Raw genomic sequence first — 22,200 nt, 5'->3', positions numbered from 1 at the left:
AAAGTTATGTAAGGAAGGATATATAATCATGCTACTTGATGCAAAAATCCACTACATACTACGTACACATAGTCAAAATTATGAAAACACTGAACATAGGCTTAATAGATATTGAAGAGATAATTTTATTGAGAAGATGGTAGAAGAGAAAGGGGATATAAATGAGCTAAAATCCTTATTATTTAGAATTGGAAATCAACAGATAAATCTATTCACATGAGTCAAGGGATAGCAGTATATACATATTATTTAGAAATAAGAAAATAAGATCAGAGAAAATAGCTAAAATAATTGAAATTGGTTACTTGGCAGATGATGGGGTAGGAAGTGGAAGAAAAGAAACTGTTGTTTTATAAAAGTTACTTTTAGCAATATTCGATCTTTTATACTATTCAAACAGCACTTTGATAGAAAGTTGATTAAAATAATAATTATAGTCACTTTATTGAATGCAAAAAACCTATAGTTATAATTGTACAATAACAAGAAATAGGAAACTTCAAATTATAGTATTAATGCTCAGTTTAATATACATAAAATTTTATTTACTCATATGAATTAATACCAAAAAGAAGACACAATTTGGAAAAGCCATCTTGTATGTTACGATTTGTTTCATAAAACTGAAGTTTTAAAATTGTTATAATTAATTCATGAAAAGTGGAGGATTTGATTCTAGCTTTCTGAAGTTTATTAAAATTTAAAGCCCCAGTCTGTATCTGAAGCATAAAGAGCTTTATCAAATTAAAGAGTGGCAAACCATTCCTCTTTGAAGACAAACATTACAATTTGCATTCAAATGCCTTCCTTATCTTTTTAAAAGAGGAAAGACAGCACTTATTTTAGTCCTCATTATATTTACTATCCTAAGAAATTACACCCAAATGATGAATGTAATCCTGATTACTTGTTTCTTCTGGGTTGAACATACGTGCACACACCCATACTTAAATATTAAGAAATCAGCAGTTATTTTACCCATCTGCAGTTTGAGCCCAGTGATGGAACAGCCTCCCTACCTCCAGAAACATTTACTTAATTCCTGGTATTGGCTGGGTGTTGAGGATACAAAGAAGAATAAAATACAATCTTTTCTACAGGGAAATTACAAGCTGGTGCCACTTTATCCCATGAACCCTAAAACAACATGAAAAGGTTGAGAGGAACAAAGTTCTACAAGAACAGAGAGGAATCAGAATTTACAGGATGTCAGGGACAGTGAATACTGGAAGAAACTGTCCCCAGAAAATACTTTATCCCTTTGACTTGGAGAGGTGGACAAGCCAAAGGAGAGGACTAACGCCCTTGGGCAGAGGGAGCAGCAAGAGCAAAGCATCCAGTGAAACGCACAGAATACCTGGAAACCCTGCCTCCCAAAGTGGTTCACTTGTGGCTCCTGGTTACCCCGACCACGCACTCCCCCAGAGTCACTCACACGCACTGGCAGGAGGAGAGGCGGCCTAGGGTGTTTCATTAGAATTGGACACACCTGGGTGGAGGGCAGGGTTGGCTGTATGGAACAAGCTGCAGCTGTTTCATTTCTAGCACAAAGAAGAATGCATTGTAAGGGCATTTGAGCAAATGAGTGCTCTGTGAATTGTGCTAAATTTAAAATTCTTGGACAAAAGCATTTTCTTTACTTTCCAGGTGATTCAGGCTAATATGAGAGGACTTCATAAACAATTTATATATGCAAATTGGACATGAGATGGTTTTTCATTTAACAATTATTTATTGAACACCTGCTATGGGCTGCCCTCCGTGTGAAAGGAACCAAGAACAAGAGAAGTTCTCATGCTTGTGACAAATATTCTAGCAGCTTCTATTCATTTATAGTTCATCTTTCTTGATTAAAAAAAAATCACTGCCAGGAATCAACTTAAAAAGTCATCAAACACAGCAAGGATTTACTGTATAGCACAGGGAACTATATTCAGTATCTTGTAATAACCTATAATGGAAAAGAATTTTTAAAAAATACAGATATATGCATATATATATCACTGAATCACTTTGCTGTACACCTGAAACTAACACAATATTGTAAATCAACTATGTTTCAATTAAAAAAACCCATGAAGGCCAAATTAAGAGACTTACCAACAATACTGAAGAAAACTTAGATGCAAATGTGACAAGATGATTTAAAAACTTGTATTAGAAGAAAATTGTAGCATTGCCCGGATAAATCTGGTAGTCTAGTGCCACCTTGTGTTCAAACTACTAAATTACAAAGTGATTGAATAGTAAAGATTATTTGTTTCCTATCTTTCCTACTGCAGCTGTAACAAACTGCCACAAATGTAGTGGCTTTAAAACAACACAAATTTATTATTTTATAATCCTGTAGGTAACAAGTTTGTAGTAGATCCCAGTGGGCTAACATCAACGTGGCAGCATGGCTGTGTTCCTTCAAGGCCATAGAGAAGAATCTTACCTTTTCCACCTTCTAGAAGCTGCCTGAATTCCTTCGCGTCTTCAGAACCAGAAATGGCTAGCTGAGTCTTCTCACAGTAAATCACTCTAACACTGCCACTCCTCTTTCAGTTATTAGACTCTTGTGAATACAGAGGCTCCACCTGGATAATCAGGGTCCTCCCTCCATCTCAAAATCAGTTGATTAGCAAAATTAATTCCATCTGTTACCTTCTCCCTGGCCTCGTAACATAACATACTCACAGACTTTGGGGATTGGGATGACCGCATCTTGGGGGTGGGGGTGGGCATTATTCTGCCTACCACCGAATCTATTATAGTTTTTTCTAGGGGACAAATATACTACTTTTTATGTATCAATCAAGTCGTGAAGACATTAAATTAAACTGTTTTTTTTTTGCCTTTATTTGTAACTTGGAATTGATGAACAGAACGAAAAATCATTCACCAATGTCTGTAAAAGAAACCAAGCTTTTAGAACGTCCCCTCCCCCACAACGTGCCAGTGAATTTTTATTTATGCTTTACTAATCTTAGCTAGAAAACCCAAACTGAATATAAAATATTGTCAAATTAATCTTAAAATTATTTTGAATTGATAAAGGCAGATGTAAGCCCAAATATTGCCTGATAATATACAAAATATACAAGTAGAGGGTCTTTTGTTTACAGGGTAAATGATTTTGTTCTAAAACTGGTCAGAATTAAGCTCACAAAAACTCAAAAATAGAAACCTCTGAAGGGATTAAAGGAGAGAAAAGAGGAAGAGAACAGGTCGATTTGGTTCTTTACATGCACCTACCTCTGTTACAGTAGCAGGTGAGCATCCCACTTTTTATAGGTCATTTTCCAGCAAGAGCAAGAGACTTCTCTGCACCCACCAGGTTTCGACGGGCTTCTGGAGTGGCATTCAGAATCACTGGAGGATGGCGAGTCAGAGGATGATGTAGGCAGGGGATGCTAATCAAATATTGAAGGAAAATCAAGAGGATAAAATAAAGAATATGAAAACGAATATATGTATGTATATGCATGACTGGGACATTGTACTGTATACCAGAAATTGACACGTTGTAACTGAAGGTATTTCAATAAAAAAATTAAAAAAAAATAGAAGATAAAATGCTTGAGTTTTCAATAGTGCCTCCCCTGCCTTTTCTGGAAGGTCATATATAGTGTGCTGTGGGAAGGGTACATCACTGTTATCCAGGTAGGATGAGGAAAAAACATAATTGAAGACATTTTTCTGTTTTAAAATTTTTCTTACCCACTATTAGTGGAACTTACTGGTAGTAATATCAATCTTTCCAGGGCCTGGGTATGGCTTTTTGTCCAGCTTTTCTTCTCTTCAGCAATATTCTGCTACTAAATATGATATCTTTTTGTAGATGCCTTTTAAATTTAACAGAAAGTTCCTTTCTAGGTCCTACTTTGCAAAGATTTTGTTTTAAAATCATGATGCCTATTGAATTTTTTCAGAGGCTTTTTTTTTTTTTTTTTGCATTTATTGGTTTGGCCATAAGGTGTTTCTCTCTTATTTTGTTAATGTGGTAAATAACATCAATTGATTTTTAAATGTTAAGGTAACCTTGCATTCCTGAAATAAACCTACTTAATCATGATGTGGGATTGCTGCTTTTGACTTGCTAATAGTTGTAAAAGATTTTTGCAACTTAAGAGATGTTGGTCCCGAATATTCTTGTAGTGTTTCTGTCAAGTTTTTGGCAGTGTTATCTTGGCTTCATAAAATGAGTTGGGAATAGTTTCTATTTTCTAAAGGAGTTTCTGTAAGATTAGTATAATTTCTTCCTTATATGTTGGATAGAATTCCCAAAGAAAACCATCTGGACCTGCAGTTTTCTTTGTAGGAAGGCTTTTGATCATCATTTCAACTTTAAAAATAGAATTATTCAAATTTTCAATTTTTTTGTATCCTTGTGCTAAGTTGTGTTTTTCAAAGAACTTTCTTTTCATGTCGCTTGTCAAGTTTATTGGCGTAAAGTTATTCATTATATTTTTTTATTTGCCTTTTAATGTATGTAGGTCTGTGGTGATAGCCCCTCCTTCATTTTTGATGTTGGTAGTGTGTGCTTTACCTCCTTTTTCCCCTGCTCAGTCTGCAGCATTCCCAAAAGTATCTTGTGAGTGTTTTCCCCAGGACAAGCAAAAAGGATGATCTTCTTTCAGTATGAAGAGGTGTAAGTCTCTTTTCTTTTCTTCTACTCCCCCCAACCCCAACCCGAACATGAGCACATACATTTACACATAAGACAGTTTCTAGGAAACTCCTCATTTTCCCAATGATAAATCCCTCAAAATGTATTTTGGACAACTAAAATATATAAACTTTGGGGGATAAAGACAAAATTTTTAAATGTTTGCTTGTATTTGTTAATTACTATGATTACATATATTTCAAATCAAATGCTTTATTGAGTTTTTTTAATGTAATTTTATTTTTTATTGAAGTATATTTGACACAACATTATATGAGTTTCATGTGTAGTATTGAGTTTTTGTGTTAAAATGTATGTATCACAAACTGGAAATTTAAATTTGTGCCATTTTTTATATGATTATATCTCAATAAAACTGTTAAAGAAAAAATATATATATGTACCATAAAATTTACCATTTTAACCATTTTCAAGTGTACAATTCAGTGGCATTAAGGGCATTCAAAATGTTGTGCAACCACCACCACTACCTGTTTCAAGAACTTTTAAAAATAAAAAATAATTCCAAACAGAAACTCTGTGCCCATTAAACAAGAGCTCCCCACTTTCCCCAACCTCCAGGTCTTGGAAACCTCTATTTTACCTTCTGTCTCTACTCTAGGTACCTCATAGAAGCGGGATCATACAGGATTTGTCCATCTTGTGTTTGGCTTATTTCACTTAGCAAAATGTTTTCAAGGTTCATCCATGTTGTAGGATATGTCAGAATTTTGTTCCTCTTTATGGTTAAATAATATCCCATTTTATATATACACACACACACAAACACACATACTTACATATACACACACATACACCATATTTTGCTTGGGTTGCTTCCATCTTTTGACCATTGTGAATAATGCTATTATGAATATTGGTGTCAGCTTGAGTCCCTGCTTTCAATTCTTTTGGGTATATGCATAGGAGTGGAATTGCTGGGTCATATGGTAATTTCATGTTCAACTTTTTGATGCACTGTTTTCCAAAATGGCTGCACCACTTTATATTCCTACCAGCAAGACATGAAAATTCCAGTTTCTCCAAAGCCTTGCCAACACTCGCTATTTTCCTTTTATTGTTTTGGTTGTTGTTTGGTTTTGAATCATAGCCATCCTAGTGGGCATAGAGTGGTATCCCATTGTGGTTTTGATTTGCATTTCCCTAATGACAAATGATGTTGAATATCTTTTCATGTGCTTATTGGCTAGTTGTATATCTTCTCTGGAGAAATGCCTATTCAAGACCTTTTCCATTTTTGAATTGAGTTTTTTTTTTTTTTCCTGTTGCATTGTTGGAATTACTTATATATTCTGGATTAACATTCTTTATCAGGTATATGATTCACAAATATTTTCTCCTATTTTGTAGTCTTTACATTTTCTTGAAAATGTCCTTTGATGCACAAATGTCTGATTTTGATGAGGTCCAATTTTTCTATTTGTTCTTTGTTGCCTATGCTTTTGGCATCACAGCCAAGAAATCATTGCCAAATCAATGCCATGAAGATTTCCCGCTATGTTTTCATCTTAGAGTTCTGTAGTTTCAGCTCTTAAGCGTAGGCCTTTGATCTATTTTGAGTTAATTTCTGTATATGGTGTAAGGTAAAGATCCAACTTCATCCTTTTGCACGTGGATATCCAGTTTTCTCAGCACCATTTGTTGAAAAGATTGTCCTTCCCCCCCACTGAATGGTTTTGGCACTCCTACTGAAAACTGATTGACCATATATGCCTGGGTTTATTTCTGGGCTCTCCAGTCCATGCTGTTGGTCTAAATGTCTATCTTTAAGCCAGGATCACACAGTTTTGATTACTGTAGCTATGTAATAAGTTTTGAAATCAGGAAGTGTGAGTCTTCCAAATGTGTTCTTTTTCAAGATTGTTTTTGCTATTGCAGGCTTATTTTGATTTCTAAGTACTGATCTCCCTACTTTATGATTCCATTTTAATCAAACATTTCACATGCAACCTCAATAGAGTCTATTCTGCTATAATTCTTAAAGGCGTATTAGCTCGTATGAGATTGGAAAGGAGAGAAATGAGGTCAGTATGCCATAGAAATTGGTTCATCTGCAAAACTTCCCAGCATGTAATATTTTGTGGCACCAAGTAGAGCAGCAAGATGCAAGCACATTAGCATGGTTGAATACAGCAAATACAAAGTAGGATATTGAAAACAACGCGCTTTCTTTCCATGTTCTTTTTTTGAAATAATTTTCCACTTAGAAGAAAGTTGCAAAAACAGTACAGAGTTCACATATGCCTTTCTTCCGGCTCCCCCCAGTTTTCACAATTTCACAACCATTATACAGTTACCAAAACCAGAAAAAATAGCATTGGTAAACACTCCTAGTCAAATACAGATTTTATTTAAATTTCACTTATTTTCCCCTTAATGCCCTTTATCTGCTTCAGGATCCAATCCAGGATCAACACTGCTTCTAGGCATTTTCTCCTTGGTTTTCTGCAATCTGTGACGGTTTCTTAGGCTTTCCTTGTCTTTCATGATCTTGACAGTTAGTCTTTCAACTTGGGTTCATCTGACGTTGTCTCACGATTAGACTGAGGTGTTGGATTTTTGGCAAGATTACCCCAGAAGTGCTGGTGTGTCCATCTCAGGGCATAATGATTTCAGTGTGATTTATTCCTGGTGATGTTAACCTTGGGCACTTGGCTAAGGAGGTACGTGCAGATTGTCCACAGTAAAATTATGCTTTTTTCCCCTATGTAATTGACAAATATCCTAGAGAGATATTTGGGACTATGAAATATCTTATTTCTCCTCAAACACTCACGACTGATTTCAGCATCCATCGAATTGATCAGGCCTGCGACACTTATTATGGTGGTATCTGTGTGGTGGTAATTCTTCATTTCTCTCATTTCTTCTATGTTTATTAGTTGGACTTTTTTTTGTAAGAAGACATACTGTTCCCCCATGCATACTTATTTGTATTGGTATGGACTCATGGAAATTTACTTTATTCTGGGCTCAAATCCAATACTATTATTTTTTATTTTTTTGCTCAAACTGTCCTAGCTTTGTCCACTGGGAACACTGTCACGTTGGTTTCTGTGTCTTTTTGACATGTTCCCAGCTTTATTCAAGTACCTCAAGCACCTCCTTATTTTCTGGTACAACAGGCCATTCTATACCCATCTTGTATTTTTCCAAAGGAGGCCCAGCTCCTTTCATTGAGGAATAGTGTTCAGAATCCAAGATCTAGGTTCTAGGTGTGCTTATCGCCATAAGATAACCACTACTTCTAGGTCTTTTTAGCAGATGGAGTTAAGAGACGTATGTATGTGTACGAACCCACACACTAAATGTAGGTGTATATATTAGATATGTATTAAAAATAATCATTTCAATGCTGATACTTCTGACTCCAATTCAACACCACAGGTTCCTTTCTAGCAGCGCCCCCCTTTCCTTATTTGTAACATTCCTCTGAGAATGAGAATCATGGCCCTTAAATACAATTTTTCCACTAATTTGTTCAGTACTAGTATACACACAAAATAGTTACTGAGTTGCTAATCCACACTCCTATGAGAAACAAATTTACTAGCTAGAGTATAGTCATTGTAAACAGTTCTTTCTCTTTACCTTTCAGAGTCCCGTTAACGTACTGTTTTCCAAAGTTAGTTCGGTTGGGTTTTTTCCTTCCCCATCTCCTTCAGTATGGTTATGTTAGTCATTTATAATATATTTGTTAACTCTTTACTATTCATATTCCATTTTGGGTTCTTCTCCCATCCTGGTTGATTGTAGTAATTTATTTTTGGATATGTGAGGATATGTAAGGTTCTCAGAGTCAAAGCTCCACACAAGTTGTACTCGGAGAAGTGTCACTCCCTCCTAATTTCCCTATCTTTTCACTTGTTTGCTGCCCACAACTTGTAGGTAACTCACCTCTTTCATTTCTGGTTTATCTTTCCTGTACAGATGGTCCCTGATTTAAGATTTTTTGACTTAAGATTTCTTGACTTTATGATGAAAACTATCCCCATTCGTACTTTGGATGTCGAATTCTGATCTTTCCCAGACCTGCAGCAGGATGTGGTAGATACTCTCTTGTGATGCTGGGCGGTGGCAGTGCATCGCAGCTCCCAGTCAGCCACGGGGTCACATGGGAAACAACCCACACACTTCCAACGACTCTGTCTTTCAAAGCTAGATATGAAATATTCAACACTTTATTATAAAATTGGTTTTGTTTTAGATGATTTTGCCCAACTGTAAACTAATGTACGTGTTCTGAGTATGTTTAAGGTTGGCTAGGCTAAGCTGTATGATATTCAGTAGGCTAGGTGTGTGAAATGCACTTTCAAATTTATGGTGGGTTTATCAGGGCATAACTCCACTGTAAGTCAGGGAAGATCTGTACATCTTTTTCACAAACAAGATATGTGTGTATTTCCTTATATCTCCTTCTTGCAACGTGAAGGGTGCCATACCACAGATACTCTATAGTTACTCTTCTGGACTTTGCTTCTTCCCTCCCACCCCACATCCTCTGCCTCCTTTTGGCTCAGTTGGGTTACATGTTTCAGCTTGGATGTGCATAGTACTCAGTTTTCACCACCTTTATGCATTTTAATTTTGTTGCCATATTTCAGAAGTTCCCAACCATTTTTTATACATCATTCCATCAAGCTTTTAGTTTTTTTTTCCTTCTTAAAGGGTAAGATTCTCATCTTATTGTAGTATTTCTTTATTAAGAGTTTAATTTATTGCTTGTTAATCTGCCAGTATTTCTTATTGGATAATGCTTTTTTAAAAAAAATTCTTTTGTTATGGAATTGCATAGCCTTTGAGTGGCCTGCTCCACACTTTCCTCCATAAGCCTTGTTATTTTTAGTGTGCAAGTTTGCAGAAGATAAGGCTTTTTCAAAAAATTGTTTAGTAGCAGAAATGCCTGTATCAATGGTTCCATCATTGCTTTTTGAGTCAAACACATTTCAAGAGGACATCATCTTCAATTCTATCTACATCTTCAAGAAAGTGCAATTTTGATTTTATAAATGATGCTGTTACAGCATGTTTTATTTTGAGTCAAGCACCCATATACTGTTTGTTATCTACACAGCCACTTACCGTATTCTTTTTCAAATGTCTTGTTGATAACGAGATCTTGCAACTGTGAAGCCGTCCTTTAGGAATAATCAGTAAATGTGTACATTTATCTCTTAAAAAATCAACTCCATCCTATAGGCATCCAAATTATTTCAAACACATGTAATTAAGGAAATTCAAACCAAGATGCTACTGCTTGATAATCAGTGGGTAATGACTCAGCTTTTATGAATGGGAAGTCTTCACCAGGTGCTGAGAGAAGAACAGCTAAAATTGCTTCTCATCATTGGTGATAATGGTGCTAATATTACTGGAGACCAGTGCAGCGCTTTTATTATTATTTTTTCTTTTAAATTGAAGTATAGTCAGTTATAATATGTCAATTTCTGGTGTACAGCATAAGGTCTGTGTCATGCATATATATACATGTATTTGCTTTCATATTCTTTTTCATTAAAGGTTATTAGAAAATATTGAATATAGTTCCCTGTGCTATGCAGAAAAATGTTTTTTAAATCTATTTTTATATATAGTTATCATTTGCAAATCTCAAACTCTCAAATCTATCCCTTTCCGCCTCTTTCCTCCTGTAACTATAAGACTATTTACTATGTCTCAGTGCAAAGCTTTTAAATCTTACTGATCATACATACTATTCAAGGAGCTTGCTGAAATGCAGATTTTGGATCAGTAATCTGGGGAGGAACCAAAGATTCTGCATTTTTAACAAGCTCCCAGATGGTGCTGATGCTGTTGGTTTCCCCTCTTTGATGAGGAAGGTTGTAGATAGTAAGACTCTGGACAACATTCAGCAGAGCCTTCTGCAATAATGGAGGTGCTCTGTATCTGTGCTGTCCAGTACAGCAGCCACGGGTCACATGTGGCCACTGAGAGCTTGAATTGTGGTTGCTGAGATGGAGGAACTGAATTCTACATTTAAATGTAAATTTACATAGCCCCATGTGGCTAGTGGCTACTGTTTTGGACGGTGAATATCTTTTTAAAATAAATGTAAAATCATGAACTTGTACCTGTACAATTATGAAACATTGTTTTGGTTTTTAAAAATATTTTAATATTTTTAACTTGTTTTTGTTGTTGTTGTTGAGGGGAGGTAATTAGGTTTATTTATTTATTTTTAGAGGTACTGGGGATTGAGCCCAGGATCTCATGCACGCTGAGCATGTGCTCTACCACTTGAGCTCTACCCTTCCCCCAATATTTTTATAAATGGGATGTTACTGAATACGATATTTTAAGCCTTGCTTTTTATTCTTTTCACATCAGTAGATATTGATTTACATCATTCCTTTAAATGACTACATAATATTTCACAGTATGGATCTGCCATGGCTTATTTAGCCATTTATTACTGTACTGAGGGGTATTTAGGTTGTCTTTTTTCTTTTCTTTCCAACTATAAACTGTGGCTAAGAACATCTTTGTGCCTGCCACTAAAAATACATGTCTGATACATTTAGGGTAGATATTGAGAAATGGAACCACTGGGTCATTGAGAATGAATAATTCACATTTTCATAGTTATTGCCAAATTGCTTTTCAGAGAAGCGGAAATAATTTATTTCTGTCAGCTGAGTGGAATACTGTTTCCTCACACTCTTGATTGGTGGTATCAACATTTTTGATTTTTTGCCAATTATATGGCAAAAAGTTACATCTTATTTTAATTTACATGTCTGTACGACTAGAATAACGTTGATTTTTATATTTACTGATCATTTGATTTCCCCCTGTAATTGTCTAAGCTATGCATATACTTGTAGCCTTACTTATGAATTCTTGAATTAGCTTGTAAAACTATATTATTAGGATATTTTGGGGATTACATTGTCTTTATGGAACAATCTGGAGAAAACTCGCACCATAAAATATTAAGACCATTAATATTCTTCATTTATTTATGTTTTCTTTTGTGTACGACAGTTTACTTTTTTCCTTGTGAAGATCTCATATATTTATTGTTACATTTATTCTTTGGTGTTTTATAACTCAGGTTTCTGTTGCAAATTCCTTTCCATTACATTTTCTAACTATCTATTGCTGCTGAACAGGAAAACTACCAATTTGTGGACGACTACCTGCCATCTAACCACTTTGCTGTAGTCTGTTATTACCTGTCCGTTTTTATCACGTTTGTTTTCACAGTCTATCATTTGGTAGATATCCTTATGCTATCCTGGAGCCTCCACCTCTTTCCCCAGATCCCTAGGAATAACATAAAAGTTGTAAGAATAAAATCCATAGCCTGTAGAAATCTCCTGGAGATCGTGCACATACAAACACTCATACTCCCCCTCCACCACTTACACAATATGACCGTATACTGTACACACTGCTAACGACTTTACACTTTCTGCTGCCTCCTGGCAAGAATATTCAACATCAGCACATGGAGAGAATTCCCCTCTAAGGTGCCACTGTATGGATGTACAGCAATTTACCTCTGCCCCGTCTCTACTATTACAATGAAAATCCTTGTACGAAAGGCTTTGTACCAGTATCTGTAGGACTGATTCCTAGCAGTGAAGTTCCTAAACCTGGATCAAGCAGTATATACATCTTCAGTACTGCTAGCTACCATCCAATTGCCCTTCACAGAGGCTGCATCGATACACATCCTCGACAACAGTACCTCAGCATGCTGTTCCCCCACACCTTCAGCAGCACACCAGATGCTGTGTGCAACTGCTTGAAAGGAATCTCACAGAATTGGTACCTTAATTCTTGCTGTAGCACATGCTGTTGATGTCCCAGCCACTAACTATACCTGCAGCCATAAATAACAGCTCCTGCACATCCTGACAGCATCCCATTTGTGTTTGGATCTGTTTCTCTTCCTGAGTCATTCTGAGGTGCCATGGAACTCGCTCTCCCCATGCAAGGGTGGGCTTCACAGGGTGGCTAGGAAGTAACAGCATTGTAGGCTCTCAGAGGCACTCCTCAACCAAGAAAGAACGGGAACCAGAGGATAAAGGTGCAAGCTTCTCCATCGGTCAGTGGGCAGTTCTTGCCAGTTCCTCAGAGTGGAATTCAGCTCTTGTTGACCACAGCAGCAATCTTCTCTTTGATATATCCTTTACTGACTCTTCCACCTTCCCTGTCTCACTTTCCCCACTCCCTCTTTTCCTGATATGTCCTCCCCAATAAACTACATGCCCCCGGGTCTCTGCCTCAAGGTCTGCCTTTGGGGGAACTGAAACTAATGTAGCTGGTACCAGAGATGGCCATGGAAAGTTGACCCTCAAGAATGGGACTGGAAAAAGTTTCTTCTGTATAGCTCAGGAAACTATGTTCAATATCTTGTAATAACCTTTAATGAAAAAAATATGAAAACGAATATATGTATGTATACGCATGACTGGGACATTGTGCTGTATGCCAGAAATTGACACATTGTAATGGACTGTACTTCAATTAAAGAAAAAAAAGAAAGGGACTGGAGAATGTGCTCACTCTCTGGTCAGGGGGCAACGAGAACCCCACTGCTGGTCTCAGTGGCTGCAGGGCTAACCCATGGCATCCTGCAGCAGCACGTTCACCTCTGGTTGTTTCGAATGAGGCACAGGTGGAAGGCCCAGGCTAGGGAACACAGCTACACAGTTCCTGAGAGGTGTAGGGCAATGATATTTATAAATGGCTTGTAGAGTGGCTGGCTTTTGTTAACTCTCCTGGAAACCTTGAAGGAGACTGGCACACCAGGTCAGCCCACTATAAACCCAGGGAGAGTTACGAAAGCCTTCTGGCTTGCGTGGCTGACTTTAGACTCTCACCTCTTGCAGCAGGAGGGTGGACCATGCTGAATGCTAGCCTCAGAATACAAAAATGTCACAGCTACAATGGATACTGAATGCAAGCCAAAGCCGGTGCTCCATGTTAATGTTAGGGTCCTGAAAGGGAAGGAATAGAATTGTGAAACCTTGGATAGCTGTATCTGGGTGGATGCACAACCTGAACCCCATATTTCCTTGAGTCTTATAGGTAGGCATGCTTGTTTACAAAAAGGCTCTCCCATTTCTTCTGTGTTTTCTAATAGTTTCCTTCCTTTCTTCTCATTCAAATTTGATTTCATTGTAATTAATTTTGTTGTCAGGAGTGAATTGGGAATCCAACTTTATTATTTTTTTTGAGACAGCTAATTCTGCAGCATCATTTATTGAATAATTCATCTTTTCTCATTGATATAAAATGTCACCCTGATGCTATATTAAATTCCAGTCTGTATTTGGGTCTCAGGGGAGAGAATGCACGGTAGTCAGCAAACCTGTCTCCTGTTCTTTCTGGGCACACAACAGGGTAAGCTGCAGCAGCTTCTGTCACAGTTAGGGAGTGTTGGGTCTGGCTCGTAAAAGCCTCCCACACGTGACCTCCATCCTCTTTGCCTGCTGCTAGGTGGAACGGAGAGGTCCTCCAGAAACACTTGGGAAGCCCTGTGTTGAAGGTGGCAAAGCTGAAGATGCAAGGAACATTAGTCTCAGAATCCCTTTCTGGAGGAGAGCCTGCCAAGCAGGAACACCAGTTTTGGACTTTATGAAAATGAGAAATAATCTTTGATTTTGTATGAGACATTTATTATTTTCTTTCCTTAAAACCAGATATCGTTACTTTAATACACGTCTACTTCTGGACTCTATTTCATTCCATTCCTCTGTCTGCCTGCTCACATGCCAGTAAAGCACTGTTTTGATTAATATAACTTTATAATGTATTTTGGTGCATAGTAGGGTTAATCCTTTCATTAGTTTTTATTTTATAATTTTTTCCTGGTTTCCCTCATTTTTCCATATGAACTTTAGAATCAGAATCACTAGTTAAAATAAAATCTCCTTGGTATGTTTATTGGAATTGCATTACGTGTAGTGTTTGATATGGGAACATTGATATCTTTATAATGTTGAATTCTTATATAAGCACATATCTCTCCATGGGTATTCATGCCTTCATTTACATTCTTCAGTACCTTCATAAAGTTTTCTTTGTATAGGTGGTAATTTTTCACATAGTTTATTTGTAGATATCTTTTTTGGGTGAGGTTATGCTATAATAAATAAGATCTTTTCTTCCATTATATTTTATAATTGGCTGCTGCTTATATAGGAAGTCTACTAAGGTGCTTATGTTGCCTGCCTTAGCATGATGTCAAATACAAATAAAACACCACTCTGCCGTCCCAGAAAAGCACTTAAAAGCAAAATAAACCTTAAAAATTTTGTAAATGTCTATACTCAGAGCAGAAAAACAGACTGTAGAAAGAGAAGAGCACATGTTGTGTGTTTAGTCAGAATGGTCAGAGAATGTCTTCCTCTCAGATTGGAATCCCGAAGAGCTACCTGCATTTATAAACTTCCCATACTATGTAGCAAGTAAGCATTAGTCATGCTGGGGTTTGAGGAAGTCTGATAACACCACTGTTCTCCACTCAGTTTTTAAACTTAAAAATAGGCACAGACATTCAGGCAGATGGAGATAAAAGTGTCATCATCACTGATAAAATTGATATTAGAGAACATGGCTTAAACCCATGGCAACAACTGGCCTCCTACACTGCACCCCAGAGACAGAGAGAGACTTTGCTACCCACTGGCACCACTGGACAACTGCGCTGGTTCTTACAAACTTCTGGCATGGAAGGACAGAGCAGAACATACTTCTGTAAGTAGAGGGCACCCTATAATTCCCTTCGCTCACTCTTCCTTACCTGGGGAGGAGTGAGTAAAAGGGCGGAGCAAGGCTGGGACTGTAATGACGGGGACCCCGTACAGAAAGAAAATCAGAAATGAGGAATAGTGTGACCCCTCCAAAAGTCAGCAAAGCTATATTCTTTTTAGGGGCCAAAAGTTCACATCCGTAGTTTTTGGATGGTGGTGTCAAATGTTAGATTTGAATTTTGGGCAGAAAAATCAAACTATATGTATTTTTATGTCATGTTGACAAAAGTTTTGTGGAATATAGTTCTTATCAGATTTTATCCATAAGAGAACAGATCACAAAAATGCTGAAAAACTGACATGATTGCCTTTCTTTTGTTTATAACAAAGTTATTCTGTGGACATAGTCATTAGATTACAGGTATGACCTTCCAGCTCTTTTGGGCTCATGTATTTAAAACACCCAATCCTTGGTAAATGTTTGTTCTTATATTAATATCTGTATCTGCTCAATTTGCTCTCAAAGACAGCATGCTCATAAGAGGAGCTATAATATAAGGCACATGACTAGGGTTATTACTGTCAAGATTCCAGTGACTGCTGGAATTTTCTGTAGTCAATTCATTATGTACTTTTTGAGGCCTTGTGATACGGCAGTGACGATGCCAGAGGCTGGGGCTACACCGACGTCCGGTGGTGCAGTCCAGGGGCTCCTGGTCCACCTGTGGGCAGATGGACACGGCTGACCAACGCGCTATGCGGGAGCTCAGTGCGCGGTCCTCCAGGAACACGCGAAGGGCCTCGGACCACGTCTAAAACAAGGACTCTGACGGCTTACGTTGCCCAAGTTCACAAAACTTATAACCCGCAGAGGTAGAGTTTGAACTTGGACTGACTTCAAAGCCACGAATACCTCAGGTGCCACTTTGTGACGCTGGGGCCCCTTATTACCTGTGCTCGCGGGGGGTGCCGCTGCGGAGGGTGGGCGGTGCTGTCGTGCGGGTCCCACGGTGGCTTCCGTCCCAAGAGCTGGCATTCCAGCCTGGCTCCAGCTCTGGCTTCAGCTCCGTCTCGCTCTTCCTGGGCGATCGGGGTGGTGTCTGAGGGGCTGCCACACAACCTCGTTAGGCCAGGTGGACAGCGGCGCCCCCTTTCCTCCGAGGGCTTTCCTGGCCCCTCCACAAGCGGAGGCGGCCCTGTGGTGCGGCGGAGGCCGAGGTGCAGGGAGTGCTGTGAAGGGTCTGGAAAGGAGTCAGTAGGTTGGAGACACTCACTCTGCCCCCATCCCCCCGTCATGCTCTGGCTGATTCATGAGGGACTTCTTTGCTCGAGGTCATCTACAAATAAATTAGCAATGTCAAAAATGGAAAGGAGAACCCTAGGTTCTCTAAGGTAATTTGTAAGTCCAGGGGATAACAACTTCCAAACATTGCTTACATCACAGGTTTAGCCTCACAAATTCTAGCTTTACCCACCAGCAGGCAGGAGGGGACGTGGAAGGAGTTAAAAAAAGCTGCTTTGATAAAAAGGAGGCTTTAACTTCCCTGACCCCTGACTGCATGAGTACAAGTTTTAAAACTGTGACTAAACGGATGCTCACACCAACTGCAAGTCGAGTTTCAAATCATGAGTACCTCCACTTAAAAGACCCGTGACTTCTTTCCTTATGGGCAAGGACCTGACTTCTTTGAATAAAGAAAGTGAAATTGCACTATTCATGGAAGTACGGTGGAAGCTTACGTGGGGTTTAGGAAGATCAGTACTTAGGCAAGGCCTGGCAAGAGCAGCTGAGACTTGGAATGGCCATCACAGGAGATTCTAAGCAGGGCTGAGTTTGGAAATAACAGCCAATGTTTACCAGATGGCTCTTGTGCTAAGTAAGGGCTTGATATGCATTGATGTGTTAAGTTCTCTCGTTATAAAGGGGAAGCTGAGGCTCGGGTCAGGCAGCTGGAACTCGGAGAGGGGGCACTGGAGCCAGGCAGCACCCCTCAGCACTCTGCTCTGTTACACCTCATCTTGACTCTGGCACGATTCACATCACCTACGGTGCCAAGGCTTCCCAGCAGTGCTGATGGCTGATCGATCGTTTCAGACATCTGCTTGCTGCTGAAGAGTGTTTTGAAGTTAGAGACTTGGCAGGAAAGCTGGAGCTGGAGGTTGGCAGACTATCCAAGAAAAGTCTTCAAAGGAAGTGACACCATACAGCCTCGGGCTTGCCTCTGCCTCTGAAATGGGCCCCTGCTTCCGAATCACAGGAACCAAACTCAAAGACACTAATGCACAGAATGCCAACTTACTAACTTGAAATAATGGTAAGATACACCCTTTCCATGAGTGACCAGAATGCTCACTGTTCAGAGAACTCTCTCCTGAGAATCAGGATTCACAGAAACCTCCTTAGTGTCACGATTACTTCATTTGTGGACCTCAGATGAGAATAAAGGAAAAGGATGGCACTGACGTTTGGAATTCCAGGAGGGTCGCAAGGGCCACAAAACCACAGAGGCAGTTCAGGACCAGTTAGTTCAGAAACAAGTACTTCAAAAGAGTGCTGCAACTCAGGACGGGCCAGGCCAGGACGTCCAGTCCAACAGTGGGCATTTACACAGACGGCCCTCACGTATCCTGAGCATTTCTGAAAGATGGCCAACAAAAACTCCCCGCGGTTCATGAAAGTGCTTTCTCTCAAGATGCATGAGATAGTCTTGTACTAAGAGACATACTGTGACTGCTGGCAGTACGGTGGATATACCGATAGCAATCTGGCACCACTACTGCTAAAGTAAAATAAAGATGTGGAGAGAACATCACAGAAAGAGTGAAGGACTTTGACTAAGAGCTCCTTGAGAATCTGGAACGCTTAGAGATAGATGTCTACAGAAAATACTTCCAGAGATTTAAAAAAAAAATTCCCTCTAGATACTGGGAAATATGTACTTGTTAATTATCAAAATTAGGGCCTAATCTTATGTTTAGGTCACATTTTTCAAAAAGCTGCTCAAAATCCCATTCCAAATATCAGTGATATCTGTATATAATCCAAAGCGTTGTACTGTGGTATTCCTCACTGGTACTCAGAACACAAATGAAGGATGTCTTAAACTGAGTATCCTCCTATTTGAAATGTGCAGAGACATAATTTACTAAGTTGGTTCTAGTCAACAAGTAGGGATTGAATTTTATTCCTCAAAGAGAATTACAGCATGAGAACTAAACAATCTGAATGTTCCTAAAGAGGAAACTGGTGCCCTTTTACTCAACCTCAGTTAAAACGGTGATGAGTCTCATCAGAGCTCATGGGAATTGTGATAAGTGACTACTAAACCAGACTTACAAGATCCATGCTATGAACACACCAAGATCATGTAGAATTAATTAGTGCTACAGTTTGGTTTTAAATCTTTAAAACCTCGAAACACATCTTTTTATTTATTTTAGCACACAAAATAATTTACTCATAAAAGTAACACCATTTACAGAAGCCTAATAAAATTTTTTCAAAATTTAAAAATAAACAATAGCACTATTTGCAATTCTGATTACAGGGACATAAAGCTTTTTGGCACATAATGTTTCATCAAAACGGAAGGCTGAATCAGTTTGCTTTGCTTTTTGCAACAGAAAGAAGCATATACACTATGGGCCTTGGGAAACCAACTTAGTGACAAGAAAAGTTTGTTGGAAAATAGAATCATTGGAGAAAGGGGATCTGGTGCCATCTACTGAGTGGCAATGGTAATGTGACCTGGAGTATTAGCCAAGTTAGGAAACACACTAATTTTAGCCACATGCAACTCAATAGGTACACATGTGGTCAGGCCTGAAAAGTCACATGTAAAAAAATGAAAACGACTGCTGTGTTAGGAATGAGGATTGATGTTTTTTTTTTCTTTAAATGCCATCCTTCCTTTTAAAGGAAAAGAAACCAAGTAGGTAGTTAAACAAGATTACTGAACACAAGGGATACTGAAGAGGGGGAGCCTTTGGCAAATAGTAAGTAAATGGAAAGGTCCACAATGAGGAGTGGCTCAGGCAGGGTCTCTTACTCATGGAGAGGCCAGTGGAAGGCAGTTATGTCCTTGGGTATTTACGGTGGATCAGAACTAAGGATTTACCTTTTTTCCTACTACTTCCATAGAAAGCTAGTTTATTTGAAAAAAACTATCAACCCAGACTGCCAATAAGGTGGAACCATCCATAACGATGACTGAAGCCCATACTGACCATCTGGAGGCACAAAAAGACCCTAAGGGGTTTTTTGATTAGCAAAGAAAAGTGACTTTTTGTTTGGTTGAATTTACTCAAATAGACCTCAACACCAACAATGCTGAGAGCACTCCCCAAGAGCTCAGCCACAATCCCAGAAGTCTCAGAAAGGCAGACTTCCTGCCACACTTTCATGGACTGGCAGGTTTGTTTTTTGTTTTCTTTTTGGTAGTAGCTTTTGGGAATGTTACTTTCCTATAAGGCCAGGTGGCCCTGATACTAACAGCATGCCTTAGTATTTCCCCCTCCCCTCGTAACACTTCTCACAATCCATACTTTGTTCTCAGCTGTCCCCCGAGAGGGCAGGGGCTTGTCTACTCTGTCGCAATCATATACCCAGTGCTTAGTTATGTCTGGCACATGTATGTGCTCAATAAATGTCAGCTGGCTGAGTGAGTGAATAAATGAACAAATCTCATACAGTCTAACCAACCTAGATGGAAGAGGGGAAAAGAGGAAAAAAAAACCCTCACATAAGTGAAGGCAACAGTGACGGAAAGGAAGAAAGGTGAGCAACAGTTCCATCAACTGTGGGCAGACTTGATGCCAAAAAAAAACTGCTCTCATTCAACAACTCATGAAATCAGTTTGGAGATTCAAAATACCTGAAAGATTCTAACTTAAAGTTAATACACAAAGTGTTCTCTGGAAGACTCATTTGCAAATAAGTTAATGAAAACCCTGTTACTGCATCAAGATGTAATAAGGAGCCTAGTGTTTTTTCTGTTTCAAGATGGAGCAGACTCTGCTGAATACACCAGGTGAATGTCTAGAGCCCCATAGAGGGAGTGTAGCGCACTGAGGACTTTTTCTTGAATGGTGTCAACTTGCTCAGAAGGACAGTAATCATCCAGACTTGACCTGGAAGCAAGGTGAGAAAAAGAAAGAAAAAGAAAAACACACATAAATAGAATGAGATCATACTGCGCAGTGAGAAGCAGCCTGCATGTATTGATTTCGATGTAAAACAGAAACGAAGCTGTGTTGAATTTTGGGATAACAACAGCTGAAAGCTACTGAACGTTTACTCTATGTCATGTGCATTACATGAATTATGCTCTTTAACCTTGTCAGCAACTATGAAATAGGTACATTTACCATCCCTTCAAAGGAGTTTGGAACAGAGAAAGATTAACCTGCATGGGTCACATAGCTTGTAAGTGCTGGTGACAGGATGTGAAACCACACAGCATGTCTGCAAAGCCTCAGTGCTTAATACTTGACTGTTGTTTCCCTGAAAGGAGACGCTGCTTGGGAATAAATGGGGCTAATTATCTTAGTGACAGGACATCTTTCACATTCTTTTGTTACATGTACACTCAGGCTAGAAAACACAAGGGTAGAGGCTTTCTAACTGATTAAAGGGTTCTGCTTCTAAAAAACAATTTGTGAACTGCACCGCTGCACAAGACCATCCAGAGTGAAATGTGTGGATGTGCTAGTGTTGGGGTTAGTTTCCTAGGTAGCATTAAGGAGAAAAGAGCAAAGTGGGGTGGGGCAGGAATCCGCATTTTGGGTCTTTCTGGAATCACCAACTGCAACTTAAGTGGCATGAGGCAGTAATAATATTGCTGACAATTACAGCTGGATTAAGATCTAGAATGATTTTATCGGTGTCTCTTGGTTCTAGGCTGGGGTGAGGAAAGCCATTGGAAATCCCACTGGATCGGGGAACGGCATAGAAATCTTTATAGAAGGAGATGGAATTAGTTATCTAGTCTACTCCTTATCACAAATATTTTAGACCTAAAGAAATAATCTGTAAGACTTCTGATGAACTCATTTTATTCTACGATGATTAGGTTATTTTTCAGACTTGATGTAAACATTTAACACGTGATAGATGGTAAAGAGCTATTTTAAATTATTAAATACTATTTAACACATACATATGGATAAAGACCTGCTTTAAGAAAGTATAATATATAAAAGCTTATTTTATTAGCCTTAACAAATAAGGGGCACTTCAATGATTTCACAAACATTATTACAGTGGTTCTGGATGGGAGCTACCCACTGGAGGGAGTTCTGGAAATCTGCAGGTACATTTTTGATTGCCACAACCACGATTAGGGAACCAGGGGAAGAGGGTGCTAGAGTGCTCGCATACGCAGGACAGCCCTGTCCTGTGTCCTGTGTAGTTTCCAAAGTCCACGGAGCACTTACATAAATAAACAAACCCGCTTTTAATTTTTTGAGCCTACAATTTAATACTCTTCTACACACGAACAAAGTATTTTTGAAAATGGATTAAATATGACCTAAATTTTCCAGGAATGCAAATACTCCATGAATTGAGGGAAGACTGAACTTTCAGTTCAGAACTTTACCAAGAGGCTGCTGTGACTAGAATAACCATGTCGCAACGGCAGTGCCGCTCATGGTATTGGGGCAACACAACCCACGATGTCTGCCTGCGTTTGTTAACTATTACGTTTAGTGACTCTTTGTAAAGACGTCAGTTTGTTGTGGCATTTATATATTACTTTGTTATTAATTACTCTCATTTCTCCTTTATGTTATGATTTTTAT

General features: G+C 38.7%; 1 protein-coding gene across 4 annotated transcripts in view; it reads right to left on the bottom strand.

The window, feature by feature from the left end:
* Positions 1-7,791: 7,791 nt before the first annotated feature.
* The window catches only part of C3H5orf22 (chromosome 3 C5orf22 homolog), a 28,379-nt gene continuing 13,970 nt past the window's right edge, over positions 7,792-22,200 (bottom strand). For 2 of the 4 annotated variants that reach the window (XM_074356778.1, XM_074356785.1), the window contains exon 8: positions 18,555-20,529. In XM_074356778.1, the coding sequence (XP_074212879.1) occupies positions 20,397-20,529 (133 nt within the window). In that variant the 3' untranslated portion in view covers positions 18,555-20,396. Of the gene's footprint in view, positions 8,831-9,754; positions 13,642-16,350; positions 20,530-22,200 lie in introns of those variants that run through there. The other 2 variants (XR_012503719.1, XR_012503722.1) reach the window with 2 other exon arrangements.

This window comes from Camelus bactrianus, chromosome 3 (assembly GCF_048773025.1).
Source record: "Camelus bactrianus isolate YW-2024 breed Bactrian camel chromosome 3, ASM4877302v1, whole genome shotgun sequence".
NCBI lineage: Eukaryota > Metazoa > Chordata > Mammalia > Artiodactyla > Camelidae > Camelus > Camelus bactrianus.
The sequence above is the reverse complement of the archived record's forward strand: the minus strand, read 5'-3'. Positions and strand labels throughout refer to the sequence as shown.